Genomic DNA, 17,987 nt, shown 5'->3' with positions numbered 1-17,987 from the left:
CATAAGAGGATGACTGCTGGACAGTATCAAAAAGTGGTATACAGAGGAGCAGAATCCAGGTGAAAGCTTGTGACTAGTGGTCTGCCTCAAATTTCAGTACTAAGACTACTACTGTTTAATTTGTACATGGATGATATAGGAAATAACTTGAAAGGTCATATTTAAGGCAATGTAGAGAGACCTTGGAGGATGATTTAAATATGCTATCAAGTATAGAAAAAAAAAAAGATAATGGATGTCAGTTTAATGTGACGAAATGTAAAGTTATGCATTTTGAGATAAATAGGTTACAAGCTGTGCACATTGATGGAACTGTACTCCATAAAATAGATGAAGACAGGGATTTAGGGGTGGTGGTAGAAGACAGAATTGAAATTTATAGGACATATTAGTAAGGTTGCTAAGGCAGCAGCTCATAAGATTGCTTGGCTATTGAAGAACGCTAACAAATAGAGACAAGGAAGTTGGTCGCTTTTACCACAAGTTAGTGCTTGGCAGTACATATATCTCGATACTGTCCCGAATGGACAGTGCTGTCCGTTCAGCCATGAGATCATGGCTCCGACTGCTGCCTGACATTCCTACTGCATTTTTTCATGCGAGGGTGAAGGATGGTGGGCTTGAGGTTCCATCACTTAGATGGCTGATCCCATGCTTGCGGCTGTCAAGAATCGCACAGTTAGAACTATCTTCTTCCCCAATCTGCAGAGAGGCTTTCTATAGCCCATTAATACAAGAAGACTTTAGGTGGGCTAAAGGCTGGTCCAAATATCAAGGTACTTTAATTGAGTCAGCATCCACAGAACACAAGAGATGGGCATCTCTGTTGCACTGTTCTGTAGACTGTGCTTCTTTAAAAGAGTCATATCTGGTGCCTCCCCAGCATGACTGGGTAAGGGATGGCACCAGACTCCTCCCTGGGTTCAAGTATATCGACCTTATCAGGACGAGGATCAATGCCCTGCCTACTCGAGCTTGCACAGCTCGATGGGGTAGTGACGACTCCAACTGTAGGGCTGGCTGCCAATACAGTGAGATACTGTCTCATATAGCCCAGTGTTGCTTCCACACCCATGGGGTCCGTGTGAGGAGGCACGATGCTGTGGTCTCCATTCTGAACAACTGCTTTAAGAACAAAGGTTGGGAGACTGCAGTGGAACCACATTACAGGACCTCCGCAGGTTTGCATAAGCCAGACTCAGTGATTAAAAGAGGAGGTGACGTTTGGGTAGTTGATGCCCAGGTGGTGGGAACAGGGTTCCCATTAGCCTATAGCCATAATAATAAAGTAAATTATTATTATAAAAATAATCCAGATCTGGTTAGTAAGATACGGGAGGAGCATGGGGCAACTCCGAGGTTTACCAGCGCCACCATCTCTTTACATGGCGTATGGAGTGCAGAGAGTTATAAGGACTTAAAACAGCATGGACTTACACAAAAGGATATAAAAGTTCTTTCCTTGAAAGCCCTACAGGGCACACTGGTGGCATGGCGTTGCCACCAGAGAATGACTACAATGATAACTTGAACAGACATAGGGTAAAACACTTGTAAAGGCTTAGACCTATATCAAGCCTGGACAAAATGTCTGGATTTGATGTAAGGATAGTACTACCTATAACTAGTACAAAGATTAAAAAAACAGTGGTGTACCACAAGGGTCCACTGTTCTTCAATCTGTACATTAATGATATTGGGATGGATTTGACAAGCAAAACAAAGCTATTTGCTGATGATGCAAAGATAGGCACGGTCATCAGGATGCTCCTGACATGCAGTATACTTGCAGAATAATTTGAATAAGCTGGAATTGTAGGCATGGGAAAATGGATATCAGTTCAATGTCAGTAAATTTAAAGTCATTCACTTCGGTGAGATTAAATATCCAATGTCATATTATATTGGTGGGATTACACTAGAAGAAACTGATGAAGGTACGGATGTTGGAGTGTTAGTAGATAGGAAATTCAAGTTCAGGCGCCATATAGCAAAGATTACAAATACAACTCGAAAGATAATTACAATGCTGAAACGAACGTTCACATGTAAAGATAAGGATGCCATTTTGCTTCTTCACCTCACACTTGGACTATTGTGCACGTCTTTCTCCTGGTTTCTGTTGCAATTCTGATATAGTGGAGAGAGTGCATAAGAGAGTGTTAAAAATAAAATCAGGATTACAGAATACTGATTATGAAGGCAGACTGAGAATTTGTAGACTGCAGACAAGAGAAAGATGAATGATATTATTTAGACTTACAGACTTCTGAAAGAGTCGTACAGGATTTCAGTTGATGGAATTTTACAATTTATGAAGGATGGGGAAAGGACAACAGTCATCATCACGAACCATGGGCTCACTGCCCGTTGATGTCTGATGCCTGTTTCACTATCTTCTTCCACCTTTCTTTGTCCAGTGCACAGTGTCGCAGTTTTTGTACACCCATTCCACACCAGTCTTTTATATTGTCTACCTCTTCTGTTTAAGCCATCCAAAATACCAAACATAGATGTCTTTATCTTCCGGTCCTCACTCATTCTACAGATGTGTCCAAATAATTGCAGCTTCCGTTTTATAATCTTCTGCATTAGATTCTCTTTTGGTTGTATCATCTGATAGAGCTCTTCATTGGTGATTTTCTGTACCAATCCTATTCTTAGAATCCTCCTGTAACAAGTTCTTTCAAATGCCAAAATTCTTTTTCTTGATTCTTTATTTATTACCCATGTTTCAGATCCGTACAGTACACCGCTGAAGATGCACGTTTCCAGTACTCTTAGTTTTGTTTGCAGACTGATCATTTTACTTTTTTCAGATGTTATCCATGGCCTTCAGATTTGTTCTTCCCTTTGCAATCCTGATCTTTATTTCTTTTTTACAGTCCAAGTCATATGTCAGTTTACTTCCCAAATATGTGAATTGTTCTACATTTTCTATATCAGTTCCATCCACTTGTATCTTTTGTTTCATGTTCTTCTCAACAAATACCATTGTCTTTGTTTTTTCCAAGTTCATAACAAGTCCAAATCTCTTCCCTTCCTCATTTAACAGTTCCAGTGTTTTTTGTAGTTCTTCAATAATAACAATGTCATCTGCAAATCTCAGATTGTTAATTCTCATTCCGTTTACAGATATTCCTTTGGCATCTTCCTTCAATTTGTCCATTGCTCTTTCTAAATGTGCAATGAAAATGCTTGGTGATATTGGGTCTCCTTGTCTAGTATCTCTGCTTGTTTTAAACCATTTCCCCAAATCATCACCTATTCTAACTGCTGCAACTGCAATCTGATAAACATTGGAACTTCCAGAAGGCAAATTGGGAGAAATACAAGGATGAAGTACGTAAAATGTTGAAATATCGCCCATACCATAATGACTTAGACAAACACTACATAACTAGGAAGAATACTATCCTAAATGCAGCAAAGAAAAGAATCCCAAAGGGCTACAAGAGAAAAGTTATTTCAAACTACACAAAGATTCACCAGGAACTTGCCAGTAAAATAATTGAATGAAATGAATTATTTATCATCTTAAAAATTGGAAGCTCTCCAGAAACCAGGATCGAGTACAACAAGATAAATGCTGAAATTAAACAAAAATAATATATTACAAAGAACTAGGTTATTACCAAGAATATTGCCACAGCTTAAATCCAAACACTTCAGATACCAAACTTTGGAAATTGACTAATAATTTACAAAGAGACCTGTCAAAGGCAAGTGAGACTAACACGCTAAAAGATCCAGATGGAAATATCAAAATAGGAGACAGGGAGATCGCAAATACACTGGCCTTTCATTTTCAAAATATAAGCAAACTAGAGACGAATACTAGGAAAAGACCATCAAATATCAAAACAGGCTCAGTAGGAAAAAAACGCTGCAAATTCCCCAAAATATAAAAACAAATAATTCTGGGATCCATTTACAATCTCTGAATTGAGAGATACCTTGGAGAGACTAGATATAAATAAATCATGTGGACCAGATAACATACAAGGAATTATGATCAAACATCTTCCTTCCTATTTCTAGATTGGCTACTTCGCCTATACAACAATAACCTAAAACAAGGAAAAGCTCCAAAAGACCGGAAGACAGCCACAATCATACCAATCTTAAAGCCTAACAAACCTCAAGACCAACCAGGAAGGTATAGACCAATTTCACTGACTTCAATTACAGGCAAAGTGATGGAAAAAATGATACTCCAATGTTTGAATTACTATCTAAACAAAAATAGTATACTACCACATTTTCAGGCTGCCTTTAGAAGAAATCACTCAACAACTGATCAACTTTTCTACTTAACCCAGACAATTCAAGATAACTTCCAGACCAAACCTAAAAAATCTACCATTGCAGCTTTTACAGATTTTAGCAATGCCTTTGAAAAAGTGTGAAGACAAAAATTCTTTTCCAAACATTTTCATATTGGGATAGAAGGAAAGTTTTAAACTGGATTTATGACTTTCAAAGAAATAGATCAATTCAAGTTAGAATAATTAATGCCTTTTCCAAGAAAGTGAAAATAAGACAGGGAGTCCCTCAAGGCAGCATTTTGAGCACGCTCCTTTTTTCCATCTACTTAAGCAGCTTAGATAAAAATATAAATAAAGAAAAAAAAACATAGATAGCTATGTTTGCTGATGATTCGGTCCTATTCTCAGCTCGTAACAACCTATAAACAGCAGAAAGTCACTTAAACAAAGCCATTGAAAGTTTATCTACATACTGTGAAAACCAAATAAAAAAATCAAAATTAACCGTACCAAAGGGGGGGTGCTCAAGGGTCAAAGCTGTATACATAGCCTTTAAAGGAATGTGGAGAACCAACCAGGGCTTCTAATCTAATGTCCAATCCTCACCTTCTCGTGGTGCATCCAGTTGGGTATCTACCTGGATACTGAACGAACGAGGATGGGCTGACAATTTCAGATTTAGTCGACCAAATTGTATTCTTATTGGCTTAAACCAATATAAAAAATTATTGTATAACATGACAAAATTTCATGCAGGCTGGGGTGTCGCCCAGTTAAACAACGACCCATTGTTTTCGCCGGGGAACCAGGGCGAACAGCGAAAAGTCAGCTACTGGAACAAATCTGAAAGCACACCCCAACTCAACATCACCAGAGTTAAAGATCGGTATTATCAACATAAGAAGCCTGAATGGCAAAGAAATGGAGCTAGCTGAGGAATTAGATAAGTACCAGATAAATATAATTAGGGGTGACTGAAACAAAAAAGACAAAAACTGGCGAGAGCTTTCTGAACAATAAATAGAAAATGTTATATTCAGGAAATGACAATCAAGGAAAGGAAGGAGTAGCTATAGTATTCAACACAAAAAACGAGGCTAATCTTCTTGAATGGCAGGCAGTCTCAAATAGAGTGTTGTGGGCAAATATCAGAATGGGGAATTGGACAATGAGACTTATTTGTGCCTATGGTCCCACAGAAGGTTCTACTAAGGTAGAAGTGGAGGAATTTTTTTGATGCTTTAGAAAAAGCAACTGACACAATGAAAGAGGAAAAGTTGGTCCTTGTTGGGGATCTAAATAGCAGAGTAGGAAATGACTGTCAGACATACAAAAATATTTTGGGAAAATTTGGAGAAAAGAGCAAAACCAATAATAATGACAAATACCTGTTGGATTTCTGCTCAGGACATGGACTGGTTATTACTAACACCATGTTCCAACATAAAAATGTGCACAAATTCACATGGAGAGAAGAGGCAAGGAATAAGATAAGTCTCATTGACTATGTTATTGTTGATAGTGATGTTTTCTCCCTGGTGCAGGACACCAAAGTGTACAGAGGATTTGAAATTGGAAGTGATCACTATTTAGTCTTGGCTGGATAAAATTGAATTTCGTATTGAAAAGAATAACATGTAAGAAAGTTTTAAAGCGAATAAAAGTTGAGCAGCTCTCAGATGTGAACTGTAGACTAAAATACACAAAGATTATTGAAGAAAAAATGAAAGATTTTGAGAACGGGAACCAAACCTTGGAGATTCAGTGGCAAGCCTTCAAGAAAACACTGACTGATTCAGCCAGAGAGGGATGTGGTGAGGTTGTCTGCAAGGATAGACAAATCAGAACTCCATGTGGACACAGGAAGTTAAAGAGGCAGTGAAGGAAAAGAAGAAAGCATATCAAAAGTTCCTGGAAAATAAGTCAGCTTGTGCTCTTAGTGAATACGGAGACAAATGTAAGAAAGCTAAACAGTGTGTAAATCTAGCTAAACAAAAGTCATGGGAGGAATTTGGCAAGAACATAGGGAAAAAAATATCAAGAAGGTGGTAAGATATTCTGGAGGTTGTTGAAGAAGCTTACAAATGGAGGAAAGAGTGCTGTAAAAGGAGTTAGAGATGATAGAGGTTACATGAAAACAGGAGAAAAAGATATCCTTGAAGTATGGAGTAATTACTTTGAAAAATTACTAAATGAAACAAGCAGTGATGACAGTACAGTGGTAAAAAACACTGATCAGGCATACAGTCAGGAATACATATCCATACTTGAAGTATAAAAAGATATCAATGGCTTGAAATGTGGAAAGGCAGCAGGAGTAGATGATATTCGACCAGAAATGCTGAAATATGGTGGTATAAAAGTGTTACAGTAGCTGTACTGCATAGTTCAGAAAGCCTGGCCAGAGGGATGAATTCCAGATGATTGGAGTAGAGCACTAATAGTACCCATATATAAATAGGGAAATAAAACTGAATGTGAGAATTACAGAGGTATTTCCTTACTGAGTGTTCCTGGCAAGATCGCTGCAAGCATACTTGAGAAACGGTTGAGAAGAATTGTGGAAGAAAAGCTTGGTGAAGAACAAGCTGGATTCAGGCCAAATAAAGGCTGCCAGGATTAGATCTTCACTTTACAACAAATAGTTGAGAAAGCATGGGAATATAACAAAGATCTGTATTTAAGTTTTGTCAATCTGGAAAAGACATATGACAAGGTGCCAAAAAAGAAGCTATTCAATACACTACAGTTATATGGTGTCAATGGGACATTATATCAAGCAGTATTTGAGTTGTAAGTCGGCAGTGAGAGTTGAAGGAAGTATAGGAAGATGGATTAATGTTAAATCTGGTGTGAGACAAGGATGTACATTATCTCCACCGTTGTTCATTATCTATATCATAGGTTCCCAAAGTGGGTGGTACCGCCCACCCAGTGGGCGCGGAAGACTTCTGGAGGGGGGGGGGGGGCTATGGTGGGATCAGAAGCATTTGGGGGCATTCAGGCAGTCTAGGGGTCGGTGGCTCTTTATAGAAGAAATTAATAATATATATTTAAAAATTAATTATTTTCATGATTTTGCGATTAGATAATCATTTAAATAATTAAGTACCACTTAATTAATAATTAAGGGGTGCTTAAGGGTCAAAGCTGTATAACTGAGAAGAGACCTCCACATAGCCTTTAAAGGAATGCGGATAACTGACCAGGGCTTCTGACCTAATGTCCAATCCTCACCTTTTCGTGGTGCACTCTGTTGGGTATCTACTTGGATACTGAACGAACAAGGATGGGCTGGCAATTTGGGATTTAGCCGACCAAATTGTGTTCATATTGGTTAAACCAAAATAAAAAATGATGGTACAACATGAAAAAATTTGATGCCGGCTGGGGCATCGCCCGGTGAAACAAGGCTCCTGTTGTTTATGAAAGGAACCAGGGCGAACAGCGAAAAGTCAGCTACTGGAACAAATCTGAAAACAAACCCAAACTCAACATCACCAGAGTTAAAGATCGGTACTATCAACGTAAGAAGCCTGAATGGCAAAGAAATGGAGCTGGCTTAGGAATTAGATAAGTACCAGATTGCCATAATAGGGGTGACTGAAACAAAAAAGACCAAAACTGGTGAGATCTTTCTGAGCAATAAATACAAAATGTTATATTCAGGCAATGACAATCAAGGAAAAGAAGGAGTAGCCATAGTATTCAACACAAAATATGAGGCTTATCTTCTTGAATGGCAGTCAGTCTCAAGTAGAGTAATGTGTGCAAATATAAGAATGGGGAACTGGACAATGAGACATTTGTGCTTAAGGTCCCACAGAAGGTTCTACTAAGGTAGAAATACAGGAATGTTTTGAGGCTTTAGAAAAAGCAACTGACACAATGAAAAAGGAAAAGTTGGTCCTTGTTGGGGATCTAAATAGCAGAGTACGAAATGATTGTGAGACATACAAAAATATTTTGGGAAAATTTCAAGAAAAGAGCAAAGCTAATAATAATGGCAAATACCTGTTGGATTTCTGCTCAGGACATGGACTGGTTATTACTAACACCATGTTCCAACATAAAAATGTGCACAAATTCACATGGAGAGAAGAGGCTAGGAATAAGAAAAGTCTCATTGACTATGTTATTGTTGATAGTGATGTTTTCTCCCTGGTGCAGGACACCAGAGTGTACAGAGGATTTGAAATTGGAAGTGATCACTATTTAGTCTTGAGCAGGATAAAATTGAATTTCATATTGAAAAGAATAACATGTAAGAAAGTTTTAAAGTGAATAAAAGTTGAGCAGCTCTCAGATGTGAACTGTGGACTAAAATACACAAAGATTATTGAAGAAAAAATGAAAGAGTTTGAGAACAGGAATCAAACCTTGGAGATTCAGTGGCAAACTCTGAAGGAAACATTGATTGATTCTGCCAGAGAGGCATGAGGTGAGGTTGTCTGCAAGGATAAAAAAAATCAGAACTCCCTGGTGGACACAGGAAGTTAAAGAGGCAGTGAAGGAAAAGAAGAAAGCATATCAAAAGTTCCTGTCAAATATGTCAGCTTGTGCTCTTAGAGAATATAGAGACAAATGCAAGAATGCTAAACACTGTGTAAAACTAGCTAAACAAAAGTCATGGGAGGACTTTTAAGTCTATCCATGGTCTTAAGTCTATCCATGCAGCAGACGAGTCTTAACTAGTAGTATGTCGGTGAACTATTACGTAGGCAATTCTCTCAATTCAGCATGTTTTGACAGGAATATGGGTGCTTGCAGTGACTTGTTCAAAGCACGACTACGATGGTATCGCAAACAAGTCAATGCATGCAAGTCAAATCTATAAATACCAGTGGTTTAGGAATAAGTTTCATTATTTTCTGTGTGCTTGGCCAACACTCACATAGTCAAAAGTGTGATAGATATGTGGAGTCATACAAAGTGTAAATTAAATCTTTTATTTTGTGAATATTTTTGCAAATTTTATTACTTCATTATGTCAGAATATAAGAAGAAATGTCGAGAGTACATTATTGAGTATTTGATATATAGTTTTATTCAGTCTCAAATATTTGAAATATGGTTTTATTCAAACTGTTATAATGGAGACCGTTACAAAATTTGTCTTGCAAAGTGGGCCGTGGCCCGAAAAAGTTTGGCAACCTATGATCTGTATGGATCACATTATGAAGGAAAGTGGTATTAAACATGATATCAGAATTGGAGATGTTAATGTCAGCTCTTTGCTTTATACAGACGATGTTATACTTCTAAATAAATCCGCTACGAGATTCCCTGACTAAATTGAGTAACTGTTGTAATAGCTATGCTATGAAGGTCAGCATTAAAAAGATGAAGACAATGAAAATAGGTAGAATTGTTGAAAATGTCAATTGTGTTGTGAAAAGGGAACCTGTGGAACAAGTAAAACATTTCAGCTAACATTAGGCATGATTTTTAGTGAAGATGGTAAATTAAATATGGAAATAGACAAGAGAATCAACAAAACTGGTATGGTAGGAAGTCAACTGAATAAATTCATATGGAATAAGAGAGAAATTAGTTCGGAACACTAAATTAGCTGTATACAAGACAGTGTTCAAACCAGTTTTAACTTATGGATCTGAGAGCTGTTTCAGAAGTAAAACACTTAAAAAAAGACTAGAGACCGCAGATATGAGAGTACTGAGAAAGATTAGAGGCGTGAACAGATAGCATCAATGGCAATATCATATTAAAAACGAGGATATTAGGAAAGAACTTGACATTGTCAGCATCCAGGAATGCATTAGCACAGCTAATTTCAGGTAGTATGGTCACTTAAACAGAATGGACGAAGAAAGATTAGCAAAATTGTTCTCTGACAGGTTGGCAACAAAACGACCCAGAGGAAGACCAATATATAGGTGGATTGATACGGTACAAAGTGCCTTAGACGATAGAAATATAAGATCTGATAATGTTGGAGTCTTGACAAGTAACAGACTGATTTGGAGGAAAATTGTAGATAGGAAGTTAGTAATGATGTAATTTTTTTCATGTAGTACTATCATATCCTGTACACCACTTGAGGGTACATGGCAGGAATTTGATGATGATGATGAACCACCTCAAAAAGCAGAGACAAAAAGATTAAGCTAAACAGTCAACTAATTACATTTAATGAAAACCCTAAATATCTTGGAGTTACTCTGGATCTATCACTAAGTTTCAATAAACATATCAACAATGCTGCAGTCAGAGCAAAAAGAAGACTAAATATCATGAAAAGTATCTCAGGTAAAGAGTGGGGAGCAGATGTTAAAACCTTATAATTCATATACAGCTCTACTATCCGACTCTTAATGCAATATGCTTCGCCTATCTGGATGCAAACATCACAAACCAGCTTACGCAAGCTTATAAAAATTCAGAAAAATGCAGCTAGAATCATATGTGGACTAAGGAACACAACTCCTGAAAAAATAGCAGAATTTGAATCTAACCTTGTTCCTTTAAAAATTAGGTGGTAAGAAAATCTAACTAAATTTGTAAAAAAAAGAGCCAACCTTGCACATCATAGAACAAGTGAACTTTTTAAAAATTGGCAACCAACAAACAGAATAAAGAAAAAATCAACAATGCATGAAATCATTGTTGGTGTGGGTATTAATCCTAGAACTAAAAACAACTAATAGTATTGGATGCAACTCATACCATGTAGAATTAATATCCATTAACACAGCACTGCAACATTTGGATAAACAAAACCCAAAGGAGTTTATATTTTTCACAGATTCCTTAGCAGCCCTTCAAGCTGTTAAGAACTGCTACACTAGCCATCAAAAAATACTTAGAGACATAGCAGAAAACATAAACAAACTACATAAGGATTCCAAAATAATTTTCCAATGGATCCCATCCCATGTGGGATTAAATGGAAATGAAACTGCAGATGAAGCAGCAAAAATGGCTGCCACAGATTTCAATCTTTTTAAAACCACTCAAAAAGAAAACATGAAAAGAACGTTTTTCCAGGACATGAATCACCACTGGTATTCAGCAGAAGAACCAGGAGCTAGCATCAACTCCAAGTTTAATCGTCGTGCCACTACCATGATCTCTCGTCTCAAGTCTAGCCACACAAGACAAATGAAGTTTAACAATGGCATAAAAGTCTTCCCCATCTGCAAAATCTGTAACATCGAGGAAGCATCGCCAATGCATTTACTAAATTGCATGAATATTTCCAAATGTGAACTTTATAACAATCTAGAAAAGGTGCTGTATAAAATACATGAATTTGACCTCTATGATCTGGTGTAATGGGATAATAATAAAAAAAAAAAAAAAGATAAATAATAATAATAAAAATCACAGGGTATATCTGAATTGTAGGTTAGCAGTTAGAATTGAAGGAATTAAAAGAAGATAGTCTCGTGTAAAATCAGTGTGAGACGAGGATATATTCTTGTCACTGCTATCATATATATGGATCACATTATGAAGCATTAGTCAAATATCAAAATTGGGAATGTTAATTTCTTTGATGCAGATGATATATGATTAAATAATTCCAACATAAGTCAACAGGTTTCCTTAAATAAACTGAATAATTACTGTAATAAAAAATAATAAATAAAAAACTTGTATATAAACCAGCAATAGAAATAAGCAGAAATACTAAAAACATCAGCTGCATTCCGAAAAAGAAACTGATTATACTCCTAGAAAAAGAAATAGTTCAGCTTTTAGTGTGGATGGCAAATTAAATATACAAACTGATAACAGAATAAGCAACTGGTATGGTGGAGGGCCAGCTGAATAAATTCATATGGATTAAAGTCAGTGTTCAAGACTGTGTTCAAACCAATTTTAACTTCCAAATCTAAAGGGAGGGGGAGGAGAGAGGGGGAGATTAGAAATTAAACAAGTGATCAAAGACTGATATGAGAAGTCAGAGAAAAATTAGGAGAGAGAGAACATATGGCATCAATGGGAGTGAGCATTCAGTAATGTGAGTAGAGCTAATGGTGGTGTAGTGACAAACAGAATGAGAGACAAAAAATTAGCAAAACAAAATTAAACATAAGTTGTGATGAAAAGAGTTCAGAACGCGACCAAGAACTAGGTGGACTGATGACGTCAGAAGTGCCTAAGAACACCAAAGTATAACATATGACAATGCTGAAATGCTGACTGATAACAGACTAATCTGGAGGTAAACTGTTGAGTGTGTTAGTATTAATATAAACTTTCATGTTGAACAATCATGGGTATGTGCTAAGATACTATGATTGTATCTTGGCATACATTTCCTGAGGGTACTCCAGGAGTATCCTCAGGGAATGTATGCCAAGGTAATTATGATCCATTATGAGATTAGCTCTACTCACATACCTGAATGCTAAGAAGGTGAAGTTCCTTCTTAATATCTTCATTTTGACTCATTTCTGTCTATTATTCCATATGAATTTATTTAACTGGCTCTTCACCATATCAGCCTTATTCATTATATTATCTATTTCTATATTTAATTTATCATCTTCACTAAAATTGTACCTAAATGGATGAAATTTTATCTTGTTCCATAATAGGTTTCCAACAGAAGTTGGAGCTGATGTTTTAGTGTTCCTGCCTATTTTCATAGTCTATCTTTTTATGGCTGATTTATATGCCAGTTTTGTTACAACAGTTATTCAGTTTAGTTAAGAAAACCAGCAGACATGTATTAGAGTTATTTAGCAATTCCAATTTTGATATTAGGACTAATACCAATTTGCTTCTTAATGTGATTCATACAGATGATGAATAACCTTATCTGACACCTGATTTTAAATCAAACTATCTTCTTGTGTTCCTTCAATTCTAACTGCTAACCTACATTTATATAATTACTTGTATAATTTGGTGATTTCGGATGATCATCAAGATTTTAATGATGATGAATATATATATAATATAGGAGTGGAAGAAACAGACAGCTTCATTATAATACACCTTACAATCATCGGAGATAATTACTTTAAAACATAACTTAAGAAGATAATAAAGGCAAACCAAAGAGAGAGCAAAAGAGATTGCAGTTGGCAAGGCACTCAAGAATTCCCATGGTTCAGCAGTGACAGACATGATTTAATGCAAAACCTAAATCTGGGAACATGTATATATGTCAATTATTTAATTACATGAAATTTACTGCCCAATGTGAGTTTTCATCTTGCTTGCTAGAGGTGTGAGCAAGGTTTCTGGATATTTAACCATTGACCTACCAATAGTAGTAATGTGATGTTTATCAGCATAAATTTGGAATACATGAGCAACATCTTATGTATTCCAAAATACTATGGGCTGGATAGTAATAAAAAGGAGAGAGGCATTAATCTAACATTATTAAATTATTAAGTAATAATATCATAATATGAAAAATCAAAATTGTCAGATATTTTTTGCAGAGATAATCCACTATACAGGAACAGAAAGATCTTATTTTTAATAAGGTATAAAATAAACTTATAATTTACTTTATTTTCAATACCTCCATAATTCAACAACATCTGGTTATTAAATGATTTTAACTGTAAGTAGAAACAAACTTACTTTAAGTGAGGATTCATAGTCAGAAATCACTTTAAACATCAAACCTAAACGCAGATGCACTTCATTTGATCGGGTAAAACTAGGATCAACATAGAGAACTTGTCGAAAAGCTCGAATTGCCCTATAAAAAAAAAGGAATAAAAAATAATAAATCAAATATGATGATTATTTTGCCCATGTGTTTACTGCATAAATAATTTATAATTCTGGGCATATACTGGAATTACATGTGAAAGATTCCATTGTGAAAAGGAGTATATACGTATATAATAAATTATATAAAATATATAGGTTATTATATATGAAGGAAAATAGGTTGGTATTCAAAACTCTGGATAACTGATGAAATTCAATAAGAGTGGATAAAAAGATATGAAAATTAAAGCATTTTTTTGTAGAGTGATGAGCAAGTGGAATGGGTTACTAAAGGGTAAGTGCAATGTTAGTGAATAAATTTTAAGGAGAGAGATATAATAATAAGCATTTTATAATACTAGCCTGGAACAATGTCATACAACTTCTCTTGCAAGAGAGCCCAGCTGCAACATCTCATGTAACCAGATTATTCAAAGCATGTTCAGAATCTGTTTAACCACCTAACCGGCCATTACGAATCAAATACGCATCCTCATCTGCTTCGTATTCATCATATATTTCAATGTAATATCAATGGTATTACAATTTTAATGTGCACTTCACATCGATGATAACCTTGATGTCTATAAACATCTTGGCCGGTAGCATGGTTAATGACACTGACACTATAATAAGGTTCAGAGAAAGGAAATTGCTTTTGAAGTGTAGATATATTATAAGGCAAACAGGGAAGATTTCATTTTAGAGAAGTTCAAAAGCTCTTTTTCCTTTTTATAGAGTAAATCATACCTTCAACTAGTGAATTAACTCAAATTATCTTGAATGGTTCTCATTAATCCTGCAACATATTTTCATTAAAAACTGGAGAGCATGTGCAAACCTATAGCACTTAGCTTATCCCATCTTTTCCTAATATTTGTTTTTACAGTCAAACTCTTCAAAATTTTCAAGAAATATATATCAGCAGCATGTGCAAATGTATTTTAATAGGTAAGCGGGTTAAAAAATAAATAAAAAAGGATGAATTGAAAATGAATGAATGATGAAATTAAGTAGAGAATCTGGAAGACATTAAATGAAACAACATAAAGTAGGAGGCAATAGTCAGGTACATTAAATGTGCAAAGAGCAGAGAATGACATAATTTATAAAGAAAATAAAACTAGTAAACCCAGCACCACACAAAACTGTTACTGCTTAGCTAATCATGTGAAGAAAAATCTCAAAAAGCACTTTCAACATATGGTCAACAGAAGAAAGGATGATAGGAGATGATCTCCTTAGTTAACTGATAGGTTAATGTAAATAATATACAAGAAATCACTGTGGAGGATGAAGTTAAAATATTGAATGAACAGTTAAGACACATGAAGATAGTGAGTAAGATATTTTGATATCAGGATGGTAGGAGAAAGGCTAATAATACTAAACAGGAGGTTTATTATTAGTATTATTACACTAAGACTTCCCCCAGAGTCAAAAAATCACATAGGAAGTCCCTTTATCACACAGCTAATCATACCTTGCCAAACACACTCAAATTCTCTACAGACAACACACTCAGGCAAGGCATTCCAAACATTCACAACTCTCCATGTAACAAACCTGCCCCTCACTCCCTTGCTCACACCTTCCTTATACAGCTTCTAGGGATGACCTCTTATTCTTCTGCAATCTCCCACCATTTTATGAAAATCCTCTACAATTTGGCCACATGGCTCCGATGCACTCCTCTCCTTCCTAACACACTTAAACAACCAACACCCCAGAATCAAATTCACCCTGGAAGAAGAAAACAACAACTGCCTTCCTTTCTTAGACACACTAGTCACCCACCAGCCTGATGGAACCTTGGTTTTCTCAGTCAATAGAAAACCCACCGATACAGGCAGATACATTCACCAACAATCCCACCACCCCTCCTCGCAACAATATGGAGTCATTATGACACTACACAACAGGACTAAACTTATCTGTTCAAATGACAATGCCCTAACCACATTCTCAACACTTTCTCAGCCAATGACTACCCCCCCCAAAATATTGAAACCAGTAAGCCACAACTCCCCCCCCCCCCCACACACACACAACAAGGATTACTCTAAATCCATCACCATACCCTATACCCGAGGCACCTCGGAAAAAATTACAAAAATCCTAAAAAAACATGACTTAACTTGTTATAGACCATATAAAAAAATTGGCATCCCTTATCCGCTCTACTAAAGACCCCCCCCCAGACCTACCTGGTGTATACCAGGTCCCTTGCAGCTGTAAGCTGTCCTACTTTGGCCAAACAGGCAGGACAGCAAATATCAGAATTTCAGAACACAAGGACTACATCCGGTTTCACCAGTTCAGCCACTCTGGTCTTGCTGACCATGCAATGGATACCTGCCATAGAATACGGTGGAAGAAAGCCACGATAATACACCATAGTAAATGCAAATATGAAAGGCTTTTCATGGAATCAGCTTCAGCCCTAAGAAACAATCCAAACCTCAACAAATTTAGCTGCATGAGACTGCCTCAAATTTGCGAAACCTACATCAGAAGACCTTCAGCCAAATCATTCAAGAATATCAACATTGCCTGCTAGGGGGGCACCATTAGGAATTCAGGAGAAATACTAGCTTCCTACTTCTTCCTCACTTACCGTTTGTTGTGCCTGCGTGCACGTGCCTTGTTCTTAAGTTTCTTGAAAATGGCAATGTGACGTTGCCGAAATATTGAAGTATATTAAAATTTATTTTAATGTATATCCTAGTCGACGATGTAATTTCCTTAAATTATTTAGTAAAAAATGCATAACCAACGTCTAAGCCCTTCCACAAGAATTACCTCTACAATGTTAATCCTATAACATTACCTTAGCAACTTGTATGTCTCTATCATATCACTAAAGTTCCTCCTATTTACTAGACTTTGCAAATTACATCTTCTCAACCTTTTTTTTTTTCATATTCAACATTCCAGAGATCAGAAATTACCTTAGTCAATCACCACTAGACCCTTTCCAACATCACTTTGTCCTTTTGAAGGGTAACCAAATCTATGTACATTAGTCCATATGTTGCTTAATCAAGGCCTTATACAATGGAACCAGAATCTCCTTACTTCTACAAATTAGTGTCCTCTGCATCATTGCCAGAATCCATTGTGCTGTCCTCACAATTTCGGCAATGTGTTCCCTAAATTACAGATCCTTGTCCACTATTACTCCAAGATCTATTTCTTCCACTTCCAACAATACATTATTATTATTATTATTATTAAACAAGGCCTCATGGAGTCAAAGACTCATCTAGGAGGTCCTTTTATCACACACACATCTCATCATACCGTGTCTTAAATGCATTCAAACTCCTTGCAGACAACAACCTCTCAGGCAAGGCATTCCAATCAATCACAACTCTGCACGAAAAAAACCTGCCCCTCATTCCCCTACTCACACCCTCTTTATACAGTTTCCAGGGATGACCCCTGATCTCCCACTATTCTCTGTAGAACTTCTCCAGCATTGATCCTATAACAACCCCTTACCAACTTGTAGGTTTCTATCATATCTCCCCTCTTCCTCCTGTCCACCAGACTCTGCAAATTACATCTTCTCAATCTTTCCTCATACTCGACATTCCAGAGGTCAGAAACTACCTTAGTCAATCTCCTTTGGACCCTTTCCAACATCTCTTCATTCTTCTGAAAACCCAGTGACCAAATCTGGGCACAATAGCCCATGTGTGGCCTAATCAAAGCCTTATACAGCGGAACAAGAATCTCCCTACTTCTACACGTCAGTATCCTCGGCATCATTCCCAGAAGTCTTTGTGTTGTCTTCACAATTTTGGCGATGTGTCCCCTAAATTTTAGATCCTTATCCACTATCACCCCCAGATCTCTTATTTCCTCTACTTTCAACAATATATTCTCACCAAGCATGAATTCTGCATCCCATCTTTGTTTTCCAAATTTTAAAACCTTACATCTTGCAACATTGAACTCACATCCCCATTTGCTTGCCTGATCACTCAATTTATTTAAGTCTTCTTGCAA

General features: G+C 36.5%; 1 protein-coding gene across 2 annotated transcripts in view; it reads right to left on the bottom strand.

The window, feature by feature from the left end:
- Utx (Utx histone demethylase) overlaps positions 1–17,987 on the bottom strand; it is an 802,237-nt gene that overhangs the window by 330,365 nt on the left and 453,885 nt on the right. For both annotated transcript variants that reach the window (XM_090413874.1, XM_090413875.1), the window contains one exon: positions 13,839–13,959. In XM_090413874.1, the coding sequence (XP_090270000.1) occupies positions 13,839–13,959 (121 nt within the window). The remainder of the gene's footprint in view (positions 1–13,838; positions 13,960–17,987) is intronic.

The sequence above is a fragment of the Typopeltis vanoorti genome, chromosome 24, assembly GCF_054136105.1.
Source record: "Typopeltis vanoorti isolate ZY-2024b chromosome 24, IOZ_Tvanoo_1.0, whole genome shotgun sequence".
In the NCBI taxonomy this organism is placed as follows: Eukaryota; Metazoa; Arthropoda; class Arachnida; order Uropygi; family Thelyphonidae; genus Typopeltis; species Typopeltis vanoorti.
Note: the sequence above shows the minus strand (reverse complement) of the source record. Positions and strands in the feature narration are given on the sequence as shown.